This window comes from Prionailurus viverrinus, chromosome F2 (assembly GCF_022837055.1).
Source record: "Prionailurus viverrinus isolate Anna chromosome F2, UM_Priviv_1.0, whole genome shotgun sequence".
Classification (NCBI taxonomy): Eukaryota; Metazoa; Chordata; class Mammalia; order Carnivora; family Felidae; genus Prionailurus; species Prionailurus viverrinus.
This window is the reverse complement of record NC_062578.1, coordinates 82,921,637-82,946,261: the sequence shown is the minus strand read 5'-3', so window position 1 is coordinate 82,946,261 and position 24,625 is coordinate 82,921,637. Positions and strand designations below refer to the sequence as shown.

The following is a 24,625-nucleotide window of genomic DNA, read 5'->3' as shown; positions in this document are numbered from 1 at the left end:
CCTGCCTTGGTTTGCAGGTGGTATCTTCCCTCTGTGCGTCTGTCCAAAATCCCCTTTTCGTGAGGACGGCAGTCGGGACTTCAGGAGGCCCCATCTTAACTGATTACACCTGCAATGACCTTCAATATGAGGGCATGTTCTCAGGAGCTCAGGGGTCAAGACTTCATATATGAGCATGGGGGAGGGACACAATGCCACCCCTAACGAGGCATAACCCTGTCAGCTCACCCCAGCGCTGAGCGTCCGGCACGACAGCCTGTCTGGGCAGAGGCTCCCCTCCCCACCCCACCCCCGGCTATGTCCTGAGGCTCACAGCCACCCGGGCTGAGCCAGGCCATGGCCCAGTCCTCCGGCTGCACTGCCCGGGCCCGCCTGTGCTGTGAGTCCTTGCCGACGGAGGGAGCAGCATGAGGCACGGGGTGGGGGGCCCAGGATATGGGGGTCCTGAGGGGGTAAGAGGCAGCGGCGTCTCTTGGAGGCAGGCATGTCATGAGGCCCCTCTAATGACAGGGGTTCCCGTGGGAGCCGCGGGGACACAGCTTCCTTCTGCCCCTTTGCTGGAGGGGCCCAGCCCTGCAAGGAGGGGCTGCCCTCGTGGGTACCAACCCCCGGGCCTGCCGCTGGAGCCACTGGGCCGCCGCAGAGACGTCAGCCGGCCGCTCCGCTCCCTGCCCACCTCTGCCACACTGCCACGCTAGGCTGCGCCTCCTGGAGGAGACAGGGCCGCTCTCCGAGGGCCACTCTGCGGACGAGCTGCCGTACTGACCCACAGGCTGAGTCGGGCCGAGCCCTACAGGCCCCGAGTGGGGCCTGTAGCCGAGCGCCGCAGCCCACGCGGCCACCTCCTAGACCAGGCCAGGGTCAGCACGGTAACATGGCCCTGGGACCCCCTCCTCGGAGCCTCTGGCCCACAGGGCCTCTAGGGGAAGCAGGACAGCTGGCTGGGGTAGGGCCACCAGCTTCAGGACACGACGGCCACAGGTAGAGCAGTTGGCAGGACTGAGCATAGGGGGAGTCACCCCACTGGCCTCCTGACACCACAGCCCCTCCCCCTAATTCCCTGAGGCCCTCCCTGCTGTGCCGCAGTGCAGGCCTAGGCCTGGGGGTGGCTGGGCAGACGCACTGGGCTGGGGCTCTGGGAAGGCACCGGCTCTGAGAGGTCCTGATTGGGGTCAGCTTGGGGGCCGGGGAGGTAGGACAGTCACCCAGGCTTGCTCCCCAGGGGGTCCCAGAGGCTGACCTGGAGGCTGACCTGGAGGCTCCTGCAAGAAACTGGAGACACCGGGAGAAGACCAGTGGGCACAGCGGGGGCAGGGCGAGCCTTTGTCCTCCTTCCCACGAGAGGGGCTGGCACGCGCCTGGGTTTCGCGGCCTGGTGGCGATGCTGCCTGCACGGCTTGGCCGTGGGCAGGAGTGACTCTGAGGCACTTTCTGGGCCACAAGCCACAGCCAGCACAGCCACGCTTCCCAGCGGGCCATCGCGGACGGTGTCCTGGGGCCTCGCGGGCAGAGATGCAGCTGGGCCAGCGCCCCTTGCTGGACACGGGCCCCTGCTGGAGCTCACTACCCTTGGGGGTCGGAGCTCCCCGGTGGCCAGCGGCAGCCACACAGAACGTCAAGTGTGGATGGGTGGATGTGCACCAGGGCACACAGGTGGCCAGAGGCCAGCCCCGGGGGCCAGGGAGCCTTGGTGAGCAGGTGGGAGTGTGGGCCTGGTAGGCGGGGGTGAGGGCAGAGCCACGGGGGTGGACCCTAGAACCCTCCACCCCAGAAATGCCTGCACCTGCACGGGCGTCTCCAGGTACACTTTCGGTGACTGTCAGGGTGGCCCTGTTCAAGTATGTGGTCAAGAATGAACCAGGCAGGGGTGCCCGGGTGGCTCAGTCGGTTAAGCGTCCGACTTCGGCTCAGGTCACGATCTCACAGTTCGTGAGTTTGGAGACCTGCGTCAGGCCCTGTGCTGACAGCTCAGAGCCTGGAGCCTGCTTCGGATTCTGTGTCTCCCTCTCTCTGCCCCATCCCCACTCATGCTCTGTCTCTCTCTGTCTTAAAAATAAATAAAACATTTCAAAACAAAATTAAAAAAAAATGAACCAGGCAAAGATAAGGGCTAGGGGGGCAGAGAGACTGAGACCTCGAGGCAGGGACTGGGGGATGGGAGAGAGCCTCGGGCTCTGCTTTGGTGGGGGGCACCAAGGTGGTGCCCCCAAGGTTCTGGGCCTCTATCCCCAACACCTCTAGCAGCCACTGCCTCACGGTGCCAGGGTGGGCGTCTGAGAGGAGGGCCAGGAGCTCTGGGATGCACCCGGGACCTCCTCTGAGCCCAGGGGGAGGCTCCTCAGGCGGGGTGGGGTGAAGTCTGGCCATCTCTTCCAGACAGGGGAACCTGCTGGGGACACAGAAACCCCAGTTCTTCCCAGGGGCACAAATAGGCGAGCCCCTGCGGAACCCTGGCTCAGCCCACCCAGGACCTAAGCAGCAGTGGGGGGAGCTGACCCCCAACCCCCCTGACTGAGCAGACCCAGCAGGTGGCCAGCAGTGCGCACCCGCCCCACACCCCCACACACATGTGAGCAGAGGAGCTGTGCGAACCCCTCCCGACCGGCTCTCCCGCAACACAGTCGCGTTTTGGAAAGTGAAACCGCCCGTCAGGTGGTCAGGTGTGCATTTCCTTTACAAAGTCCACTGAACCCGCTGAGAGGGGCGGGGATGGACCCCTCCCCCAGCACCCTGTGCCCACCTCCGCTCCCTCACCAGGACTCTGGGGAAGGGGTCAAAGGGGCAGCAGGGAGAGGGCAGCCGCCCCCCTGCAATTCGGGGCCATTCCTCACCAGGGGTGCTCACGGGTGGCCAGCCTACCGAGGGGCGCGCCCGGGGCGCCGCCCTGGCCCCCGTCGGGTTCTGGGTACCCGCCCGCCCCACCCGGATTCGGGGCGCGCCCCCCACCCCGGGCCGCCGCCCCCAGATGAGGGCGGGGCCGCGGCCGGTTTAAATTCGGGTGGCGCGGGCCCAGCAGGGAGCAGAGAGACTGCGTTCGGAGCGCCGGGGCGCCGCGCGGGCAGGTGGGACACCCAGGCCTGGGCCAGACCCGGGCAGGCCAGGGAGCAGAGACCGAAGCTCCTTCGACGGGCGCTGAGCTCGGGTCCGGGAGGCGGGGGCGGGCGTGGGGGGGGCAAGGCGCCGGTGGAGCCGGGAGCGGCCGGGAGCTCCGCGCTCTGGCTCGCCCGGACCGGGCAGTCTGAGCCCCGGGCCGACCGCCCTCCCTGGTGGGCGAGGGTCGAGGTTACCGGCAGGGACGTGGGAGATGCGGCCCGGGGAGGCGGGGGTGGGCGGTGGCGGGGTGGGGGTGGGGGTTCCTCCCGGCTCCAGCGGTTTCCCGGCAGGGGGCAGGGCAGGGGTGGCCGCGGGCGGGTGTGCAGGTCAGGTTCCGCCTGCCGCCCCCCTTCGGCGGAGGGTGGAGGCGCCCTGGGCGGAGGTAATCAGGCTGACAGATTGAGAGGGCGGTGCTGCTCCTGGCTGGGGCGCTGACCAATCCGGGAGCCACCTGCTGTCCCCTGTGGGCGGCGGCAGGGACACCGCATGGGGTCATCTCAAGACCCTTGCCAGGACCGGGCTCAGGAGGGCTGCCTTCCCTGTACCCACCTGTCTTACCAAGCTCCTCCTGCCGCTGGCCTCTGCCCGGAGGAGGTAAGTGGGACCCTTCCGCAGCTGCCCGATGGGGCAGAGCCAAGATTGCCGCCTCCCTGTGTGGGCCTGAGGCAGCCTGCAACCTAGTTCTGTCCTTATCTGGCTCAGGTGGACAGCCAGCCCTCTGCCCTCCTCCGGCCCCGGGCTGGAGAGGGGGGATGTCCTTCAGGGCAGAGGCAGAAGGTGGCCCACAGCCAAGGAATGCAGACCCACCCTCCTCAGGATTGTCCTCCCTCCCCTTGTCACCCGGGGCTGCCCCCCCACCCTCCCCTCCGCCAGGGAAGCCGCAGGAAGAGCCCTCTTCCCTCTCAGATTCCCTTTTCCTTCCTGGAAAATCTGCTCAGCCCCAAGGCCCTTACCCCTCCGGTCACACACCATGCCCACCTTCTGCTGCTGGCCACCTCTGTGGGACATTGGGCTGGCCAGGGTGTCCTGCCCTTGAAGCCGCCCCCTCCCCCACTCCCTGGGCCCTGGACACCAGTCACATACCATGGTCTTCTCTCCCGAGCTCCAGACCCCTCTGTCCAGCTGCCTTCCCAAGGTCTCCACTCCACAACCCTGCTCCTGTCTCACCTGGGCAGAGTCCAAAGAGGCTCCTACCTGGCCCAAGGTCACTGCCAACCAAATAGGGGGCGTGGCCCAACGGCCAAGGGCACAGGGCCTGTCCTGGCCTTAGGCCCCCACTTCCTGCTCGAGTACTCCGTCGGGCTCCTGGGTCCCCCCCTCCCACCATGAATCCCCTTTGTTTGTTTTTTTAATTTTTTAATGTTTGTTTTTGAGAGCGAGAGAGCGAGAGCACGAGAGAGAGCAGGGGAGGGTCAGAAAGGAGACACAGAATGCGAAGCAGGCTCCAGGCTCCAGCTGTCAGCACAGAGCCTGACGTGGGGCTCAAACCCATGAAACTTGAGATCGTGACCTGATCATGAGCTGCAGTTGGACGCTTAACCGACGGAGCCCCCCAGGCACCCTCCCCCATGAATCCCCTTTGTGCGGGGAACTGGAACCTCCTGCTCCCCAAGCTGGTGACTGCTCTGGTTTTCCTGTCTGGGCGCCGCCCTTCCCCACCCAGCACAGCCCCATCAGGGCTCTGGGCCGGCTGTCTATGTCCAGGCCAAGGGCCACCCGCCGCGGCCCCGAATGTCCCTCCTTCCCTTTGCTGGGCAATGAGGTCCCTCTCCTCTCCCCACCTTTGTCCATTGCCAAGGGAAAGTCACGCTCTTCTAGCTATCTAACTGCCCCAGGAGCCGTGTCACCTGGCGTTCCTGCCGAGACGGGCAGGCCTGTCCCGGGCTCACAGACCCGCTGAAGGCAGTCCCGGCACAGGGCACCCTGTGCGAAGGGAGTATCCCAGCCGGCAGCCAGGCATGTGTCCAGGCCGGGCCCCAGAAGCAGGGTCTGATGGCAAGCATATTGAGGAGTGGACTCGGGGTGGCCCCTGTTGAGTGCAGGACACAAACCAGGAGAGAGCCAGCCTCTGGTGCAGCCCCGCTCGCAGCTGGAAGGAGGTCGAGGCGGCCGTGCACTCACTGCCATCACACCAGGCCCTGGAACCCTGCTCGCAGGGCACCCGTGGGCTTCTCTTCCTGGGGAGACGCACAGGGGACAGTGAACAGGTGGGCCCCCAGCCAGAGCTGCGGCATGGGCCTCGTCTCTGAGGCTCCGCTCCTCCTTCCCCTCGCCCCACCCCTACCGCATGTCGGCCGGGCCCGGTGCTCACCTGGGGTGTGCAAACCCTTGCTCCTGAGGTCCCTTGTGGCTACACGTGTCCATTAGCTACAGGAATGGCCACACCCCTGCCTCCACCCCACCCAGACCCTGCCTTCTCCTGGTGGTCGGGTCACTCCCGGCCCCTTGGTCCTGGACGCAAGGAGCCGGGGTGCCCTGGGAGCAGCCGTGACCTTCAGCTCAGTGGGACTGCAGCTGTGTCCGTGGCAGAAGTACTCATCCTGTGGGACTGACCCCGGAGCTGCAGGGACGGGTGGCGGGCTCATCGGAGGCATGGTGGGGGCCACGTCTGCTCCCATCGCTTGGTTCCTGGACCCATATGGTCCAGCTGCAGGGACAGACACATCACATTCTAGAATGGTCACCGCCCCCCCCCGCCCCGGCCCCGGGCACGGGACCACCGGTGAGCTGGTGCTGGAGCTTGCCTGCAGTGGCCCTTTCACGATGGAGCCCTCAGCCTGCCCTGCGCTGCAGAGATCAGAGCCTCTTGACTGGTCACTACAAAGCCTCAGGTGTCCACAAGGACTTTTTGTCATCCAGCTGGTCACTCACAGCCTTTTGTGTTCGTCCAAAGTCTCGTTGTTTAGCAATGCCCCCCACCCCCACCGTGTGCTCTGCACTAACCCCCATCCCAGACGCCTGATCCCACACTCCGTTTACTCGGAACGCTGGCAGATGGAGGCACTTCCCCGATCCCTGCTCACACGGCCAGCCGGGTGGCGGTGTGCCCCTCCAGAGCCTCGCCCAGTGTCTGCCTGGTCCTGGCACCACCAGTCTGAGCTGAGCAGCACGTGAGCTGCAGGGGGTGGGAAGGGCCCCTCGTCTGTGTAGGGAAGGGGTGAGGCAGGATTTCACCCACTCCCAGGGGCTGGGCTTACATGCGGGCCCCATGTCAAGTCAAGGGCCTGAGCCAGTGCCGCCCCAGGACAGGCAAGGCAATCCCCGAGGGGGCCGAAGTGGGGGCCGTCTGCCAACAGCCCTCCTGAAGCCCCAGATGGGGTCTGGGTCATGCCCCCAAGCGTCCACCCTTCCAGATAGGTGTGTTGTCGGAGCCCCAGCTTCTTACTGTCACTGGGGGGGCGCTCGACACCCCCTGGGCCATGCTGCCCCCTGCACCGCCCTGGCGCTGAGGCCTCCCATGGATGCCTCATGACCACTTGCTGATCCCACCCTGCTCCTGGGCCGGAGGTCGGTGGAGAGGGCAGGAGCAACGAAGGTGGCCTTGAGCGCCACAGTAGGTAACTAGCAAGCCACGGAGGCTGTAGGACAGGAGAGGGGCCGGCGTGAAACAGCGACCCCATGTGAGGCCAGTGGGGGCGAGTGGGGGCTGAGCAATTCAGGGCTCAGGCTGCACGGAGTGGGTGTGGGGGAACCCTTTACAGAACACCAGCAGTCGTAGGGGGTGCAGTGGAGTTGGAGGCACCTCGTGAGACCGGGGCACGTGGTTCCTGGACTCCGGGACAGGCGGGGCCTGAGACACGGTGTGAGGGGTTCTCTGATGTAATGGGCAAGTGGGGGCAGAGCGGAGCCCTGTCACCAGCGAGAAGGCCCCACACCCACCACCCAGAGGCAGTGAGATCCAAAATGCATTTGTTGGGTTTGGCAACCACAGTCCGAGTTCATCTTAGTGAGAGCTTCGGGGCGGGGGCGAGCCTGCTGCCTGAGCGGGCACGGGAGCAGGCTTGGGGCGCAGGCCGGGGGCTGGCTGGGAGGCCAGGACAGACGTGTTCGGGCTCTTGAGCAGACAGCCGGTGCCAGCGGGAGCAAAGTGTGGGCTTGCGCCCGGGGGGGAGGGGGAAGGGGGGCCCGGGTGTGGTTCTGCAGAAACCGGGTGTGGGCCGGCTGGAAGGGCAGAGGCGGGAGGGAGGCTATGGCTCCTTAAGCTGTCACAACAATTACCACAACCTGGATGGCTTCAAACAACAGAAACTCCTTCTCAGTTCAAGGGGCCAAAATCTGAGGTCAATGCTTCTGGGCTTGGTGGTCCTCGATGCGTCTGGGCTTGTAGCCGCTCCAGACGGTGCCCCATGGGCTCTCTCCTGTGTCTTCCTATAGAGACTCAAGTCATTTTGGATTACGGCCACTCCTCCTCTGTGACCTCAACTGAATTACATCTGCAAAGACTATTTCCAAATAAGGCTACAGTCACAGGTACTGGCGGTCAGGACTTGGATATATCTCTCAGGGGGACACAATTTAATCCCACAAGAAGGGGACAGGCCTGGGTGGAGGAGTTGGTGTGCAGGTGTGAAGCCCTTGTCACTGCTGCTCAGAGAATTGGGGCACAGAGCCGTCTGCTGAGAGGGGACAGCCTTGGAACCTCTCTGGGGCTTGGAGCCAGCTGACCAGAGACGTGGCCATACCCATGGCTCCCACGGGACTGGCACGCAAACACGGAGTCTGTGTTCCCTCAGGCCCCCGAGTCGAGTGTGGGCACAAAGAGGCCGTAGCCCAGAGGGCACAAGGATTGGAGTGGGCAGAGGAGGACGCAGACAGAGCCAGGCTGGGGCGGGACACCGTGGGGGCTTCTGGCTGGAGCCCAGTGGAGATCTGGGAAGGAACAGAAGCCAGAGCAGAGGGTCTGGGGCAGGGCGGGGGTTTGGAGGCGGTGACTGGAAGAGGGAAGGGTGCTGATGTCCCTGAACCCAAGGATGGAGGAGGAGCCCTGGGGAGCAGACGGGAGGTTTGGGTGAGAGATGGGGGGAGGGGCTCTGGCCCAGGTGGCCCACCACGGGACCCTGAGGGCAGGGGCTGAGGGGATTGGGCTGGGATGGAGAGCAGAGGATGGCCTGCAGGAAAACAGAGCCCACGCGTCCTGGAGGCCGCCCTGGCTGGCCGGAGGTCCCCCGTGGTCCCTCCTGGGACGCCATGGGGCAAGGCAAAAGACCTTACTTGGATGCTGACCCCCATCCCCCAGGAGGGCAAGCCATGTCTGGAGGCTGATTCAGGGTCTGGGATTGACCTCTTGACTCTCTCTCTCCCGTCCACCTGGGCCATTCCAGGGCCCCTAACAGAGCCTTTTCTACCCCCTACAGGGAGCAGACGCAGTGGACCTTGGGTGAGTGAGTTCTACACAACAGGCTGAGCGTGATGAATGGCCACGCCTCTCCTCCTCTTGATGTCCTGGTCACCAACAGCACTGACCCGGCCATCGTCCCCAAGACCATGAAGGCCGTGCCGGAAACCAGCACCCCTTCTGGGCCTCCGTCTGCCCAGCCTAAGAGCATCGCTGGGGTGTATGTGGAGGCCTCCGGCCAGGAACAGAGTCTCTACGCTGCCATGAAGCAAGGCCTCCTGCCCGTTGAGCTTGGGCTGGCTCTGCTGGAGGCCCAGGCGGCCACCGGGGGCCTCGTGGACCCCACGCAAGGCCGGTTCCTCCCTGTGTCCGAGGCCCTGCAGCGGGGCCTGGTGGGCCTGGAGCTAAAGGAGAAGCTGCTGGTGGCCGAGCGCGCAGTCACTGGGTACCCTGACCCCTACGGTGGCGGGAAGCTGGCACTTTTCCAGGCCATCGGGAAGGAGGTGGTAGACGGAGCGCTGGGGTGGGGCTGGCTGGAGGCCCAGCTGGCCACGGGGGGCTTGGTGGATCCCATTCGGGGTACACGGGTGGCCCCGGAGCCGGCCTGTCAGCAGGGTCTCCTGGACCAGGACACGTGGCGTGGCCTGTCTGAGCGCAAGCCCAGCCCCAGTGCCCCCGGCTTCCTGGACCCCAACACCCTGGAGCGGCTGTCGTATCGCGAGCTGCTGGGCCGGTGTGTGAGAGCCCCTGGCACAGGGTTGGCGCTGCTGCCCCTCAAGACCACCTTCCCCACCCTGAGTGGGGCAGTGAGCTTGGCCGAGCTGCTAGAGGTGGGGGTCCTGGATGACGAGGCCGCCCGGGGCCTTCGGGAAGGCAGGCTGGCGGCCCGAGAGGTGAGCGCGCGGGCTGACGTGAGGCGCTACCTGCAGGGCACCGGCAGCATCGCGGGGGCTGTCCTGCTGCCCGCGGGCCACAAGAAGAGCTTCTTCCGGGCCGTCAGCGAGCACCTGCTCCCCATGGGCACCGCGCTCCCGCTCCTGGAGGCTCAGGCCGCCACCGGCACACTGGTGGACCCGGCCACCGGCCGGCGGCTCCGGGTGGACGAGGCGGTCAGGTCGGGCCTGGTCGGCCCAGAGCTCCACAGGCAGCTCCTGGTGGCGGAAGAGGCGGTGACGGGGTACCATGACCCCTTCAGCGGCGCCCGAGTGCCCCTCTTCCAGGCCATGAAGAAGGAGCTGGTGGACAGGCCTCTGGCTCTGCGACTCCTAGATGCCCAGCTGGCCACAGGTGGGCTGGTATGTCCGGCCCGCAGGCTCCGGCTGCCCCCGGAGGCCGCCCTGCGCTTCAGATGCCTGGACCAAGAGACTCAGCAGTGTCTGTCCCGGGCCACCAGCTTCTGGGACCCCAACACACAGGAGAGCGTGGGCTACGGGCAGCTACTGGCCCGCTGCGTCACCGACCCAGAAACAGGACTGGCCTTCCTCCCCCTCTCAGGGGGCCCCCTTGGAGAGGAGCCACGAGGACTCCCGTTCATTGACCACAGCACCCGGGAGGCCTTGAGTGAGGCCATGACCACCGTCGCCGTGGGCGAGTTCCAGGGCCGGCCCGCATCACTCTGGGACCTGCTCTTCTCTGAGCCCATCCCTGCGCAGCAGCGGGCGGCACTGGCCCAGCGCCACAAGGAAGGCGCCATCTCGGGGGAGGAACTGGCAGCTGCGCTGAGGGCCACCCTTGAGCAGGCTGCAGCCACGGCCAAGACCACCTTTGCCGGCCTGAGGGTGCCCGTGGCCCCAGGAGAGCTGCTGAGAGCGGAGATCATCGACCAGGACACGTACGAGCGGCTGGAGCGAGGGCAGACCACAGCCCAGGAGGTGGGCAGGCTGGGCTCGGTGCACAGGTTCCTGCAGGGCACCGGCGGCATCGCAGGCCTGCTGCTGCCGGGCTCCCAGGAGCGGCTCGCCGTCTACGAGGCTCGAGGGAGGGGGCTCCTCAGGCACGGCACGGCCCTCATCCTCCTGGAGGCACAGGCGGCCACGGGCTTCATTCTCGACCCGAAGGAAAACAAGAGATATTCTGTGGAGGAGGCACTGAGGGCTGGCCTCGTAGGGCCTGACGTGTTTGCAAAGCTGCTGTCGGCCGAGCGCGCCGTCACCGGCTACAAGGATCCCTACACCGGGGAGCAGATCTCCCTCTTCCAGGCCATGAAGAAGGACCTCATCGTGCGGGAGCACGGCATCCGCCTGCTGGAGGCCCAGATCGCCACGGGCGGCATCATCGACCCGGTGCACAGCCACCGCCTGCCCGTGGACGTGGCCTACCGGCGCGGCTACTTCGACGAGGAGATGAACCGCGTCCTGGCGGACCCGAGCGACGACACCAAGGGCTTCTTCGACCCCAACACGCACGAGAACCTCACCTACCTGCAGCTGCTGGAGCGCTGCGTGGAGGACCCCGAGACGGGCCTGCGCCTGCTGCCCCTGAACGGCACCCAGCCCCCGCTCGTGGACGGCACCACCCGGCAGGCCTTCCAGAGCCTGCTGCTGTCGGGGAAGTTCGGGCGTTTCCAGGGGCGGAGAGTTTCCGCATGGGAGCTGGTCAACTCAGAATGCTTCAGCGAGGACCAGAGGAGGCAGCTCCTGCGGAGGTACCAGCAGCACAGCATCTCCCTGGAGCAGGTGGCGCAGTGGCTGGAGAGGGAGATGCGGAGGTGGGCGGACATCACGCTGCCCGGGCTGCGGGGCCCGGTCACGGCCTACCAGCTCCTGGAGGCCCGTATCATCGACCAGGAGCTCCTGGACCGGGTGCTGGAGGGGGCGGTCAGCCCCGAAGCCCTCCTCCACATGGACTGCGTCCGGAGGTACCTACGCGGCTCTGGTGCCCTCGGCGGCGTGCTGCTGGGACCCGCCAGCCGGCGGCTCAGCCTGTACGAGGCCATGAGGCAGAAGGTCCTGGGGCCAGGGGTGGCCCTCGCCCTGCTGGAGGCCCAGGCGGCCACTGGAGCCATCGTGGACCCCCACAGTCTGGAGACCCTGTCGGTGGATGAGGCCGTGCGCAGGAAGCTGGTGGGGCCAGAGCTGTATCGCCAGCTGAGACGGGCTGAGGACGCTGTCACCGGCTTCCGAGATCCCTTCTCTGGGAAGTGGGTGTCCCTGTTCCAGGCCATGAAGAAGGGCCTCATCCCTGAGGAGCAGGCCGCCCGCCTCCTGGATGCCCAGCTGGCCACAGGGGGGGTCATTGACCCCACAGGCCACTACCACCTCCCCATGCCCGTGGCCGCCCAGCGGGGCTACATAGACCAGGAGATGGAGGAGGCCTTGTCCAGCTCATCCGAGACCTTCCCCACACCGGACGGCCGGGGATGCACCAGCTATGCCCGGCTGCTGGAGCAGTGTCTGAGGGATGAGGCTTCTGGCCTTTACTTCCTGCCCCTGCCCGAACACGCTCCGGCCATCCCCACCGACAAGCAGGTGCAGGAGACCCTACAGGCGGCGCAGGGGACTGAGGACGGCACGTCCCTCTGGGAGCTGCTGGGCTCTGGCCACTTCACCGAGGAGCAGCGGAACAGTTTCGTGCAGGACTTCAGGCTGGGGAGGATCGCCTTGCAGCAGCTGCAGGCAGCTGTGCACAAGCAGGTGCGGGAGGCGGAACTCCTGGCACGGGCTCACGTCACAGTGCCCGGCCCCAGGGGTGAGGTTCCCGCCGTCTGGCTGCGTGACGCCGGCATCATCACCGCGGAGACCCTGGCGGCCCTGGCTCGGGGCACGCGGTCGCCCGCGGAGGTCGCTGAGGAGCCCAGCGTGAAGGCCCGTCTGTGGGGGACGGGCTGCGTAGCAGGCCTGCTGTTGCAGCCATCGGGGACCAAGGCCAGCATCGGCCAGGCCATGAGGGACGGCCTCATACCCGAGGGCCTGGGGCGAAGGCTGCTGGAGGCCCAAGTGGCATGTGGCTCCCTCATTGACCCTCTGACCAGCCAGAGACTGTCTGTGGAAGGCGCAGTGAAGGCGGGCCTGGTGGGCGGGGCACTGAGCGAGCAGCTCCAGCAGGCCGAGAGGGCCGTGGCTGGGTACACCGACCCCTACACAGGAGGCTCCCTCTCACTGTGGCAGGCCGTGGAGAAGGGGCTGGTGCCCCGAAGGGAGGGCCTCCGGCTCCTACAGGTGCAGCTGGCCACGGGGGGCGCGGTGGACCCCGTGCACGGGGTGCACCTGCCCCAGGAGGCAGCCTGCAGGTTTGGCCTCCTGGATGAGCAGGTCAGCTGGGTGCTGACCTCAAAAGACGAGGACAACAAGTTCTTCTTCGACCCCAGCACGCGAGACAAGGTGACGTACATGCAGCTCAAGGAGGGCTGTGTCTCCGACAGGGACACCGGCCTCTGGCTGCTGCCGCTCGCCCAGGACACGGTGCTCGAAGTGGATGAGCACACGGTGCTGGCCCTGAGGGCCACGAAGGTACCTGTCAGCACCGGGAGGTTCAAAGGTCTCCGCGTGTCACTGTGGGACCTGCTGCACTCCGAGTACGTCGGCGTCCACAAGCGGCGAGAGCTGGCGGCACTCTGCCAGTCCGGGAGGGCCACAGCCATGCGGCAGGTGGCTACGGCAGTCACCACCCTGGTCGAGGCTGCAGAGACACAGCCCTCACGGGCCACCTTTAGAGGACTCCGGAAGCAGGTGTCAGCCAACGACTTGTTCAGGTCCCAGCTCATCAACAAGGAGACACTGGACGAGCTGAATCAGGGGAGAAAGACTGTGCAGGAGGTGAAAGAGATGGACAGTGTGAAGCGGTACCTGGAGGGAAGCAATTTCATTGCCGGGGTCCTCGTCCAGGGCACGAAGGAGAAGATGAGCATCTCCGAGGCCCTAAGGAGGCATATCCTGCGGCCGGGCACGGCCCTGGTGCTGCTGGAGGCGCAGGCGGCCACCGGCTTCCTCATCGACCCTGTGCGCAACCAGAGGCTGACTGTGGAGGAGGCGTTCGCATCAGGGATGTTTGGCAGGGAAACCTACCAGAAGCTGCTGGCGGCCGAGCGCGCCGTCACCGGCTACACCGACCCCTACACCGGGGAGCAGATCTCCCTCTTCCAGGCCATGAAGAAGGACCTCATCGTGCGGGAGCACGGCATCCGCCTGCTGGAGGCCCAGATCGCCACGGGCGGCATCATCGACCCGGTGCACAGCCACCGCCTGCCCGTGGACGTGGCCTACCGGCGCGGCTACTTCGACGAGGAGATGAACCGCGTCCTGGCGGACCCGAGCGACGACACCAAGGGCTTCTTCGACCCCAACACGCACGAGAATCTCACCTACCTGCAGCTGCTTCGCCGCTGCGTGGAGGACCCCGAGACGGGGCTGTACATGTTACAAATTGTAAAGAAAGGAAAGACCTACGTTTATATCGATGAAACCACAAAACAAGTCCTACAGTCCAGAACTACAGAAATGCACGTGGGGAGGTTTGCCAATCAGAAAGTCTCCTTCTGGGACCTGCTTTCCTCCCAGTACTTTCCAGAGGAAAGGAAGCGGGAACTCGTCCAGGAGTATAGAGCCCAGAATCTACCCCTCGAGCGGCTGCTGGAGCTCATCACGGCTACCGTGGAGGAAACAGAAAAGCAGTACGAGGCGATCCAGGTGCCAGGCATCGGTGGGCAGGTGACAGCTGCGGAGTTGTTCAACTCTGGAATCATCGATAAAAGGACCCTGGATGTACTGCACAGAGAGGCACGGGGTGAGCAGGATCTCAGCCGGTTGGCACATGTGAAGACCTACCTGGAAGGTCATGGCTGCATCGCGGGGGTGACTATGCCCTCCACCCAAGAGGTGATGAGCCTGTACGACGCCAGCAGGAAAGGACTCATCCCCATGGGCTTTGCGGCTCAGCTGCTGGAGGCCCAGGCAGCCACTGGGTTCATGCTGGATCCCTGCAGCCATAGGAGGCTCTCTGTGCAACAGGCCGTGGCTGAGGGCCTGGTGGGTGAGGACATGCAGGAAAGGCTTCTGGACGCCCAGAAGGCCGCCCAAGGCTACACAGACCCGGTCACGGGAGACAAAGTCCCGCTATTCCAGGCCATGAAAAAGAACTTAGTCAGAAGAGAGGACGCGCTCAGACTGCTTGAGGCACAGGAGGCCACAGGGGGTATCATCGACCCACAGCACCACCACCGCCTGCCTGTGGATGTGGCCTACAGACGGGGGTGTCTACACCAGGACACCTACCCGCTCATTTCAGATCAGAAGCACATGAATAAAAGGTTTGTGGATCCAAACACTCAGGAGAGGGTCACCTACCGACAACTGCAGGAAAGGAGCCAAAAGGAAGCAGGGACAGGCTGGGCGCTCTTCCCGGTGGTCAAGGACCAACAGAAGCCTGCCTACATCGATGAGCCAACGAGGAGGGCCCTGGAGGCTGAGCAGGTGGACGTGCAGGTGGGAAGGTTCAAGGACCAGAAGCCATCGCTGTGGGAGATCCTGAACTCAGAATACGTGACGGAGGAGAGAAAGCTCGACTTGATAGGTGAATACAAAAAAGGCACGGCCCAAGCGTTACAGAAGGTAGTAAACATCATCTTAGGAATAATCGATGAGAGGGAAAAAGACAACAAACAATTGTGGTTCCCAGGGATCAGAAAACAAATCACAGCTTCCGAACTGTTCGACTCTGGAATCATCACCCAGGAGATGCTAGAGGACATGGTCAAGGGGGCCAGCACCTCAGATGTCATCGGCGAAAAAGAACAGGTCAAACGCTACCTGCAGGGCACGAGCTGCATCGCGGGCGTGCTGGTGCCCGCCAAGGACGAGCCCGGGCGGCAGGAGAAGATGAGCATCTACCAGGCCATGTGGAAGGGCGTCCTGCGGCCCGGCACGGCCCTGGTGCTGCTGGAGGCGCAGGCGGCCACCGGCTTCGTCATCGACCCCGTGCGCAACCAGAGGCTGTCCGTGGAGGAGGCGGTGGCGGCAGGCGTGGTGGGCGGCGAGATCCAGGAGAAGCTGCTGTCGGCCGAGCGCGCCGTCACCGGCTACACCGACCCCTACACCGGGGAGCAGATCTCCCTCTTCCAGGCCATGAAGAAGGACCTCATCGTGCGGGAGCACGGCATCCGCCTGCTGGAGGCCCAGATCGCCACGGGCGGCATCATCGACCCGGTGCACAGCCACCGCCTGCCCGTGGACGTGGCCTACCGGCGCGGCTACTTCGACGAGGAGATGAACCGCGTCCTGGCGGACCCGAGCGACGACACCAAGGGCTTCTTCGACCCCAACACGCACGAGAACCTCACCTACGTGCAGCTGCTTCGCCGCTGCGTGCAGGACCCCGGCACCGGGCTCTACATGCTGCAGCTGGCCGGCCGGGGCTCCGCCGTGCACGAGCTGAGCGAGGAGCTGCGCGGCGCCCTGCGTGAGGCCCGCGTGACCCCGGACGCGGGCGCCCTCCGGGGCCAGAGCGTCTCCGTCTGGGAGCTCCTCTTCTACCGGGAGGTGCCCGAGGGCCTGAGGCAGGACCTGCTGCGCAGGTACCGGGCGGGCACGCTGACCGCGCGGGAGGTGGGGGCCGCCCTCACCCCGCTGCTGGCCCGTGCCGAGGACGGGAGCCCACGCCCGGCGCCCCCGGACCCTCGGGGGGCCCTGCGTGCCGCCACCATGGAGGTCAAGGTGGGCCGCCTGCACGGGCCGGCGGTGCCCGTGTGGGACGTGCTGGCGTCCAGCTACGTGAGCGGCGTTACGCGCGAGCACCTGCTGGCCGGCTTCGGCGCGGGGACGCTGGGCCTGCCCGCGCTGACCCGCAGGCTGACCACCATCATCGAGGAGGCGGAGGCGGCCGGCGGGGCCGAGGGCGCGTCGGGGGACGCCGCCCGCGGCCAGCGGGAGCCCCGGTCCCCCGGGCGTGGCGACGGCGACGCGGGCCCCTCCCCGGCCGGGGCCGACGCCGAGCCCGCCGGTGGCCTCCAGGAGCGGGCCCTGCGTGCCGCCACCATGGAGGTGCGCGCCGGGCAGTTCGGGGGCCAGCGCCCCTCCGTGTGGGACGTCCTCTTCTCCTCCTACCTGAGCCAGGCCCGCCGGGACGAGCTCCTGGCCCAGCACGCGGCCGGCGCCCTGGCCGTGCCCGCCCTCATCGCCGTCCTCACCCAGGCCATCGAGGAGGCGGAGGAGCGGCTGAGCAAGGCGTCCTTCCCGGGCCTGAGGCGCCAGGTGTCCGCGTCCGAGCTGCACACGTCCGGGATCCTGGGCCCCGAGACCCTGCGGGACCTGGCCCAGGGCACCAAGACCCTGCAGGAGGTGACAGAGATGGACTCGGTCAGACGCTACCTGCAGGGCACGAGCTGCATCGCGGGCGTGCTGGTGCCCGCCAAGGACGAGCCCGGGCGGCAGGAGAAGATGAGCATCTACCAGGCCATGTGGAAGGGCGTCCTGCGGCCCGGCACGGCCCTGGTGCTGCTGGAGGCGCAGGCGGCCACCGGCTTCGTCATCGACCCCGTGCGCAACCAGAGGCTGTCCGTGGAGGAGGCGGTGGCGGCGGGCGTGGTGGGCGGCGAGATCCAGGAGAAGCTGCTGTCGGCCGAGCGCGCCGTCACCGGCTACAAGGATCCCTACACCGGGGAGCAGATCTCCCTCTTCCAGGCCATGAAGAAGGACCTCATCGTGCGGGAGCACGGCATCCGCCTGCTGGAGGCCCAGATCGCCACGGGCGGCATCATCGACCCGGTGCACAGCCACCGCCTGCCCGTGGACGTGGCCTACCGGCGCGGCTACTTCGACGAGGAGATGAACCGCGTCCTGGCGGACCCGAGCGACGACACCAAGGGCTTCTTCGACCCCAACACGCACGAGAACCTCACCTACGTGCAGCTGCTTCGCCGCTGCGTGCAGGACCCCGGCACCGGGCTCTACATGCTGCAGCTGGCCGGCCGGGGCTCCGCCGTGCACGAGCTGAGCGAGGAGCTGCGCGGCGCCCTGCGTGAGGCCCGCGTGACCCCGGACGCGGGCGCCCTCCGGGGCCAGAGCGTCTCCGTCTGGGAGCTCCTCTTCTACCGGGAGGTGCCCGAGGGCCTGAGGCAGGACCTGCTGCGCAGGTACCGGGCGGGCACGCTGACCGCGCGGGAGGTGGGGGCCGCCCTCACCCCGCTGCTGGCCCGTGCCGAGGACGGGAGCCCACGCCCGGCGCCCCCGGACCCTCGGGGGGCCCTGCGTGCCGCCACCATGGAGGTCAAGGTGGGCCGCCTGCGCGGGCCGGCGGTGCCCGTGTGGGACGTGCTGGCGTCCAGCTACGTGAGCGGCGTTACGCGCGAGCACCTGCTGGCCGGCTTCGGCGCGGGGACGCTGGGCCTGCCCGCGCTGACCCGCAGGCTGACCACCATCATCGAGGAGGCGGAGGCGGCCGGCGGGGCCGAGGGCGCGTCGGGGGACGCCGCCCGCGGCCAGCGGGAGCCCCGGTCCCCCGGGCGTGGCGACGGCGACGCGGGCCCCTCCCCGGCCGGGGCCGACGCCGAGCCCGCCGGTGGCCTCCAGGAGCGGGCCCTGCGTGCCGCCACCATGGAGGTGCGTGCCGGGCAGTTCGGGGGCCAGCGCCCCTCCGTGTGGGACGTCCTCTTCTCCTCCTACCTGAGCCAGGCCCGCCGGGACGAGCTCCTGGCCCAGCACGCGGCCGGCGCCCTGGCCGTGCCCGCCCTCATCGCCGTCCTCACCCAGGCCATCGAGGAGGCGGAGGAGCGGCTGAGCAAGGCGTCCTTCCCGGGCCTGAGGCGCCAGGTGTCCGCGTCCGAGCTGCACACGTCCGGGATCCTGGGCCCCGAGACCCTGCGGGACCTGGCCCAGGGCACCAAGACCCTGCAGGAGGTGACAGAGATGGACTCGGTCAGACGCTACCTGCAGGGCACGAGCTGCATCGCGGGCGTGCTGGTGCCCGCCAAGGACGAGCCCGGGCGGCAGGAGAAGATGAGCATCTACCAGGCCATGTGGAAGGGCGTCCTGCGGCCCGGCACGGCCCTGGTGCTGCTGGAGGCGCAGGCGGCCACCGGCTTCCTCATCGACCCTGTGCGCAACCAGAGGCTGTCCGTGGAGGAGGCGGTGGCGGCGGGCGTGGTGGGCGGCGAGATCCAGGAGAAGCTGCTGTCGGCCGAGCGCGCCGTCACCGGCTACACCGACCCCTACACCGGGGAGCAGATCTCCCTCTTCCAGGCCATGAAGAAGGACCTCATCGTGCGGGAGCACGGCATCCGCCTGCTGGAGGCCCAGATCGCCACGGGCGGCATCATCGACCCGGTGCACAGCCACCGCCTGCCCGTGGACGTGGCCTACCGGCGCGGCTACTTCGACGAGGAGATGAACCGCGTCCTGGCGGACCCGAGCGACGACACCAAGGGCTTCTTCGACCCCAACACACACGAGAACCTCACCTACGTGCAGCTGCTTCGCCGCTGCGTGCAGGACCCCGGCACCGGGCTCTACATGCTGCAGCTGGCCGGCCGGGGCTCCGCCGTGCACGAGCTGAGCGAGGAGCTGCGCGGCGCCCTGCGTGAGGCCCGCGTGACCCCGGACGCGGGCGCCCTCCGGGGCCAGAGCGTCTCCGTCTGGGAGCTCCTCTTCTACCGGGAGGTGCCCGAGGGCCTGAGGCAGGACCTGCTGCGCAGGTACCGGGCGGGCACGCTGACCGCGCGGGAGGTGGGGGCCGCCCTCACCCCGCTGCTGGCCCGTGCCGAGGACGGGAGCCCACGCCCGGCGCCCCCGGACCCTCGGGGGGCCCTGCGTGCCGCCACCATGGAGGTCAAGGTGGGCCGCCTGCGCGGGCCGGCGGTGCCCGTGTGGGACGTGCTGGCGTCCAGCTACGTGAGCGGCGTTACGCGCGAGCACCTGCTGGCCGGCTTCGGCGCGGGGACGCTGGGCCTGCCCGCGCTGACCCGCAGGCTGACCACCATCATCGAGGAGGCGGAGGCGGCCGGTGGGGCCGAGGGCGCGTCGGGGGACGCCGCCCGCGGCCAGCGGGAGCCCCGGTCCCCCGGGCGTGGCGACGGCGACGCGGGCCCCTCCCCGGCCGGGGCCGACGCCGAGCCCGCCGGTGGCCTCCAGGAGCGGGCCCTGCGTGCCGCCACCATGGAGGTGCGTGCCGGGCAGTTCGGGGGCCAGCGCCCCTCCGTGTGGGACGTCCTCTTCTCCTCCTACCTGAGCCAGGCCCGCCGGGACGAGCTCCTGGCCCAGCACGCGGCCGGCGCCCTGGCCGTGCCCGCCCTCATCGCCGTCCTCACCCAGGCCATCGAGGAGGCGGAGGAGCGGCTGAGCAAGGCGTCCTTCCCGGGCCTGAGGCGCCAGGTGTCCGCGTCCGAGCTGCACACGTCCGGGATCCTGGGCCCCGAGACCCTGCGGGACCTGGCCCAGGGCACCAAGACCCTGCAGGAGGTGACAGAGATGGACTCGGTCAGACGCTACCTGCAGGGCACGAGCTGCATCGCGGGCGTGCTGGTGCCCGCCAAGGACGAGCCCGGGCGGCAGGAGAAGATGAGCATCTACCAGGCCATGTGGAAGGGCGTCCTGCGGCCCGGCACGGCCCTGGTGCTGCTGGAGGCGCAGGCGGCCACCGGCTTCGTCATCGACCCCGTGCGCAACCAGAGGCTGTCCGTGGAGGAGGCGGTGGCGGCGGGCGTGGTGGGCGGCGAGATCCAGGAGAAGCTGCTGTCGGCCGAGCGCGCCGTCACCGGCTACACCGACCCCTACACCGGGGAGCAGATCTCCCTCTTCCAGGCCATGAAGAAGGACCTCATCGTGCGGGAGCACGGCATCCGCCTGCTGGAGGCCCAGATCGCCACGGGCGGCATCATCGACCCGGTGCACAGCCACCGCCTGCCCGTGGACGTGGCCTACCGGCGCGGCTACTTCGACGAGGAGATGAACCGCGTCCTGGCGGACCCGAGCGACGACACCAAGGGCTTCTTCGACCCCAACACGCACGAGAACCTCACCTACGTGCAGCTGCTTCGCCGCTGCGTGCAGGACCCCGGCACCGGGCTCTACATGCTGCAGCTGGCCGGCCGGGGCTCCGCCGTGCACGAGCTGAGCGAGGAGCTGCGCGGCGCCCTGCGTGAGGCCCGCGTGACCCCGGACGCGGGCGCCCTCCGGGGCCAGAGCGTCTCCGTCTGGGAGCTCCTCTTCTACCGGGAGGTGCCCGAGGGCCTGAGGCAGGACCTGCTGCGCAGGTACCGGGCGGGCACGCTGACCGCGCGGGAGGTGGGGGCCGCCCTCACCCCGCTGCTGGCCCGTGCCGAGGACGGGAGCCCACGCCCGGCGCCCCCGGACCCTCGGGGGGCCCTGCGTGCCGCCACCATGGAGGTCAAGGTGGGCCGCCTGCGCGGGCCGGCGGTGCCCGTGTGGGACGTGCTGGCGTCCAGCTACGTGAGCGGCGTTACGCGCGAGCACCTGCTGGCCGGCTTCGGCGCGGGGACGCTGGGCCTGCCCGCGCTGACCCGCAGGCTGACCACCATCATCGAGGAGGCGGAGGCGGCCGGCGGGGCCGAGGGCGCGTCGGGGGACGCCGCCCGCGGCCAGCGGGAGCCCCGGTCCCCCGGGCGTGGCGACGGCGACGCGGGCCCCTCCCCGGCCGGGGCCGACGCCGAGCCCGCCGGTGGCCTCCAGGAGCGGGCCCTGCGTGCCGCCACCATGGAGGTGCGCGCCGGGCAGTTCGGGGGCCAGCGCCCCTCCGTGTGGGACGTCCTCTTCTCCTCCTACCTGAGCCAGGCCCGCCGGGACGAGCTCCTGGCCCAGCACGCGGCCGGCGCCCTGGCCGTGCCCGCCCTCATCGCCGTCCTCACCCAGGCCATCGAGGAGGCGGAGGAGCGGCTGAGCAAGGCGTCCTTCCCGGGCCTGAGGCGCCAGGTGTCCGCGTCCGAGCTGCACACGTCCGGGATCCTGGGCCCCGAGACCCTGCGGGACCTGGCCCAGGGCACCAAGACCCTGCAGGAGGTGACAGAGATGGACTCGGTCAGACGCTACCTGCAGGGCACGAGCTGCATCGCGGGCGTGCTGGTGCCCGCCAAGGACGAGCCCGGGCGGCAGGAGAAGATGAGCATCTACCAGGCCATGTGGAAGGGCGTCCTGCGGCCCGGCACGGCCCTGGTGCTGCTGGAGGCGCAGGCGGCCACCGGCTTCGTCATCGACCCCGTGCGCAACCAGAGGCTGTCCGTGGAGGAGGCGGTGGCGGCGGGCGTGGTGGGCGGCGAGATCCAGGAGAAGCTGCTGTCGGCCGAGCGCGCCGTCACCGGCTACACCGACCCCTACACCGGGGAGCAGATCTCCCTCTTCCAGGCCATGAAGAAGGACCTCATCGTGCGGGAGCACGGCATCCGCCTGCTGGAGGCCCAGATCGCCACGGGCGGCATCATCGACCCGGTGCACAGCCACCGCCTGCCCGTGGACGTGGCCTACCGGCGCGGCTACTTCGACGAGGAGATGAACCGCGTCCTGGCGGACCCGAGCGACGACACCAAGGGCTTCTTCGACCCCAACACGCACGAGAACCTCACCTACCTGCAGCTGCTGGAGAGAGCTACTGCTGACCCTGAGAGTGGACTGTTATTTATGTCTCTGAGTGGAGTTTGAATGGCCGTTCTCCTTGTTGCTATGTAGAGATATGAAAGCATGTGTCATTAATTCAAAATTCTAGGTATATTCCACTTAATTGTCTTTCTTTTGTCACTCGTGCTATATATGTATCTGGTAAGGTACCCCAAATTTTTATCATCCCCCTAGTTCCCCCACATCCCATTTTGTGCGGAAAATAACATAACCCCCACTTCTCATACCGGTCTGCACATCTCCCCGTTTTCTCACTTGTGAGTTTTTAGTGTGTTTGTGTCTTTTGGATGGATGTTGAGACATTCTGTGTTAAACTGTGTTGCAGTAATAGTTAAAATAGTTAAAAATTTTCCCTTTTTTGTTGCTGTTATTGTATATACATTAGTTTCTTATATTCTTTTTTTTAAAATGGTCTGTTTTCCATTTTATTTTTTTCTTTTTTTAAAGTTTAGTTATGTTGAGAAAGACAGAGGAAACTTGAGGGGCGAGGGGTAAAGATGGGGAGAGAGAGAGAGAAGAGAGAGAATCCCCAACAGGATCCTGAGCTGTCAGCACACAGCCCGAGGTGGGGCCCGAACCCATGAACTTGAGATCATGACCTGACTCAAAACCAAGTGTCAAACGCTTCACTCACTGAGCCATCCAGGTACCCCTTTCCTTTCCATTTTTAAGATATGTCCTGCTTGTGGATTAACTCATTTCCTATCAAGTTTTGTTTTCAATTCAGTGGTTCGTGGCTATTTTGGGTCCCTCTTTGGTGGCCGTGTTTCCCATTGCTGTGCTCAATAAAGCTCAGCCTGAATATGTTCTTGGCATGGCCCTTCTATAGATATGTCCCCTCGTGGGTTGGTAACTAGCACGTTTTGTAACTCTATGCTTTATAATTTACAAAGAAATGTTTGTGTTTAACGAAAGGTCTCTGATTTCAGAGTTTTGAGTGGTGGATGTTTTAATTGTAGAAATAAGTTAAACAAGGAAAATAACCATCACAAATGTAGGGTAACATAGACTTACATTTAGAATAGTCTCTTAAAACGCTGCAGCTAGTGGGTGCGTGGGTAGCTCCGTTGGTTGAGCATCCAATTCTTGGTTTTACCTCAGGTCACGATCCCAGGGACGTGGGATTCAGCCCCATGTTGGGCTCCACGCTGAGTATGGAGCCTGCTTAAGAATCTCGGGGCACCTGAGTGGCTCAGTTGGTTAAGTGTCCGACTCTTAGTTTTAGCTCAGGTCATGATCTCGCAGTCTGTGGGTTCGAGCCCTGCATTGGGCTCTATGCTGACAGCTCAGAGCCTGCTGGGGAGTCTCTCCCTTTCTGCCCCTCTCTCTCTCTCTCTCTGTGTCTCAAAAGTAAACATTAAAAAAAGATCTCCCCTCTCTCTTTCCGTCTCCCCCTCTCCCCATGGTGCTCACTCGTTGTCTCTCTAAAACGAAATAGTAATAAAAGAACACTGTAGTTAGGTCATACTCAAAGACTGCTTGAAGAGCTTGGTAATTCAGTCATTAATTAAAGGGTGTGCAGGTGGGACAAAGGGCCAGTCCTCCCTGGTCTCCTTCTTCATTATATGGAGTAGTGAGCGGGTGAGTGACATTTTCAAAGTACTGCTGGGTCCTGGGGGGGAAGCTGGGACACAGGGAGCAAGCTGCTGGGTGGTCTTGGTGAGCAAAGCTGGTCATAGAAGCCTGACAGCAACAGGGATGTTGGAAGCAGTCAGATGTCCTCCACGGCAGCATCTGAGGAAAAGAGAAGTGTCCCTATTGACTCTGATACAGCAGTGGGGCTGAAGGCCTATACACAGAAATAAGAGTTCAAGGTTGGGGGTCGAGTGTGAGAGGAGGCAGGCGTGTGCGTGCACCACTTTTCTCTCTAGAAAGAGATGATGAAGTTGGGGTGAGGAATCAGCAGCTGTGACAGGGTGAAACCATGGGAAGGCAGTGGGGAGGTGTGGGGTAAAGGGAGCCTTTGGACAAGAATTCGAGAGCCTGTCTCTTGTTGACATGGCCAGAGGGTGTCACCGGGGGCCTCCTGGGGAGAAAGGCGCTGCATGTGAGGAGGGAGGGGCTCCCCACGCTGGGCTCCTCTGTGCCAGGGGAGCCATCAGCAGAATGGCAAGAGAAGAGAATAAATTGGCATTTTGGAGTGTGGGAAGGTGACCGAGCAAGTGAAAGGCAAGCCCAGAAGGGCAGGCGGGATGGGGGGGGGGGGGGGGGGCGGGTTGTGATCATGAATTAAAGTCTTCCCGTCAGCCTGCTGGTGTGTTTATCACTTCAGTGGCCCTCCCACGTGTTCGCTGGCGGAGGCGCGACGCGCCAGGAGAGCTGGCCTTCCAGATGCCCCATCCCAGGTCCTCTCCTAGACCCTCGGGGAGCAGCCCCCAGGCCGCGCTCCACACTGGGCCCACCCTGGGACGGAAGCCTGGAGACAACCGCGGTGCCGCGCGAAGGTGGTGGGCAAGCGGTGCGGGAAGGACCTGCGGCTCCAAGAGCTGCACGGGGGCGTTTCCCGGAGCCCCGGGCCCGGTCCACGCAGGTCACGGAGCGCCCGTGGAGGACCCGACGTACACGGCTCCAGGCCGGCGCCGAACCCCCTGAGGTCGGCTCGCTGGACTCCGGCTGGCGGCGTGGCCTCTTCTGCCCGCAGCCG

The 24,625-nt window shown here is 66.0% G+C and overlaps 1 protein-coding gene across 7 annotated transcripts; it reads left to right on the top strand.

Moving 5' to 3' along the window:
* The first annotated feature begins 2,913 nt into the window (after positions 1-2,913).
* Positions 2,914-22,333, top strand: EPPK1 (epiplakin 1). 7 transcript variants are annotated; one of them, XM_047841753.1, is made up of 4 exons: positions 2,914-3,062; positions 7,468-7,563; positions 8,448-15,204; positions 16,762-22,333. In XM_047841753.1, exons 3-4 carry the CDS (start codon positions 8,503-8,505, stop codon positions 22,003-22,005), a joined length of 11,946 nt encoding a protein of 3,981 aa, XP_047697709.1. In that variant the 5' UTR covers positions 2,914-3,062; positions 7,468-7,563; positions 8,448-8,502; the 3' UTR covers positions 22,006-22,333. The 7 variants fall into 7 exon arrangements, with proteins under 7 accessions (XP_047697709.1, XP_047697710.1, XP_047697705.1 ...); XM_047841754.1 differs by having other exon boundaries at positions 2,915-3,062; positions 8,448-13,494; positions 15,469-22,333; XM_047841755.1 differs by having other exon boundaries at positions 2,918-3,062; positions 8,448-10,875; positions 13,759-22,333.
* The last annotated feature ends 2,292 nt before the right edge of the window (positions 22,334-24,625 follow it).

Coding starts and splice junctions, on each gene's coding strand:
- EPPK1 (XM_047841749.1), top strand. CDS start 8,503: ATGAATGGCCACGCCTCTCCTCCTCTTGATGTCCTGGTCACCAACAGC.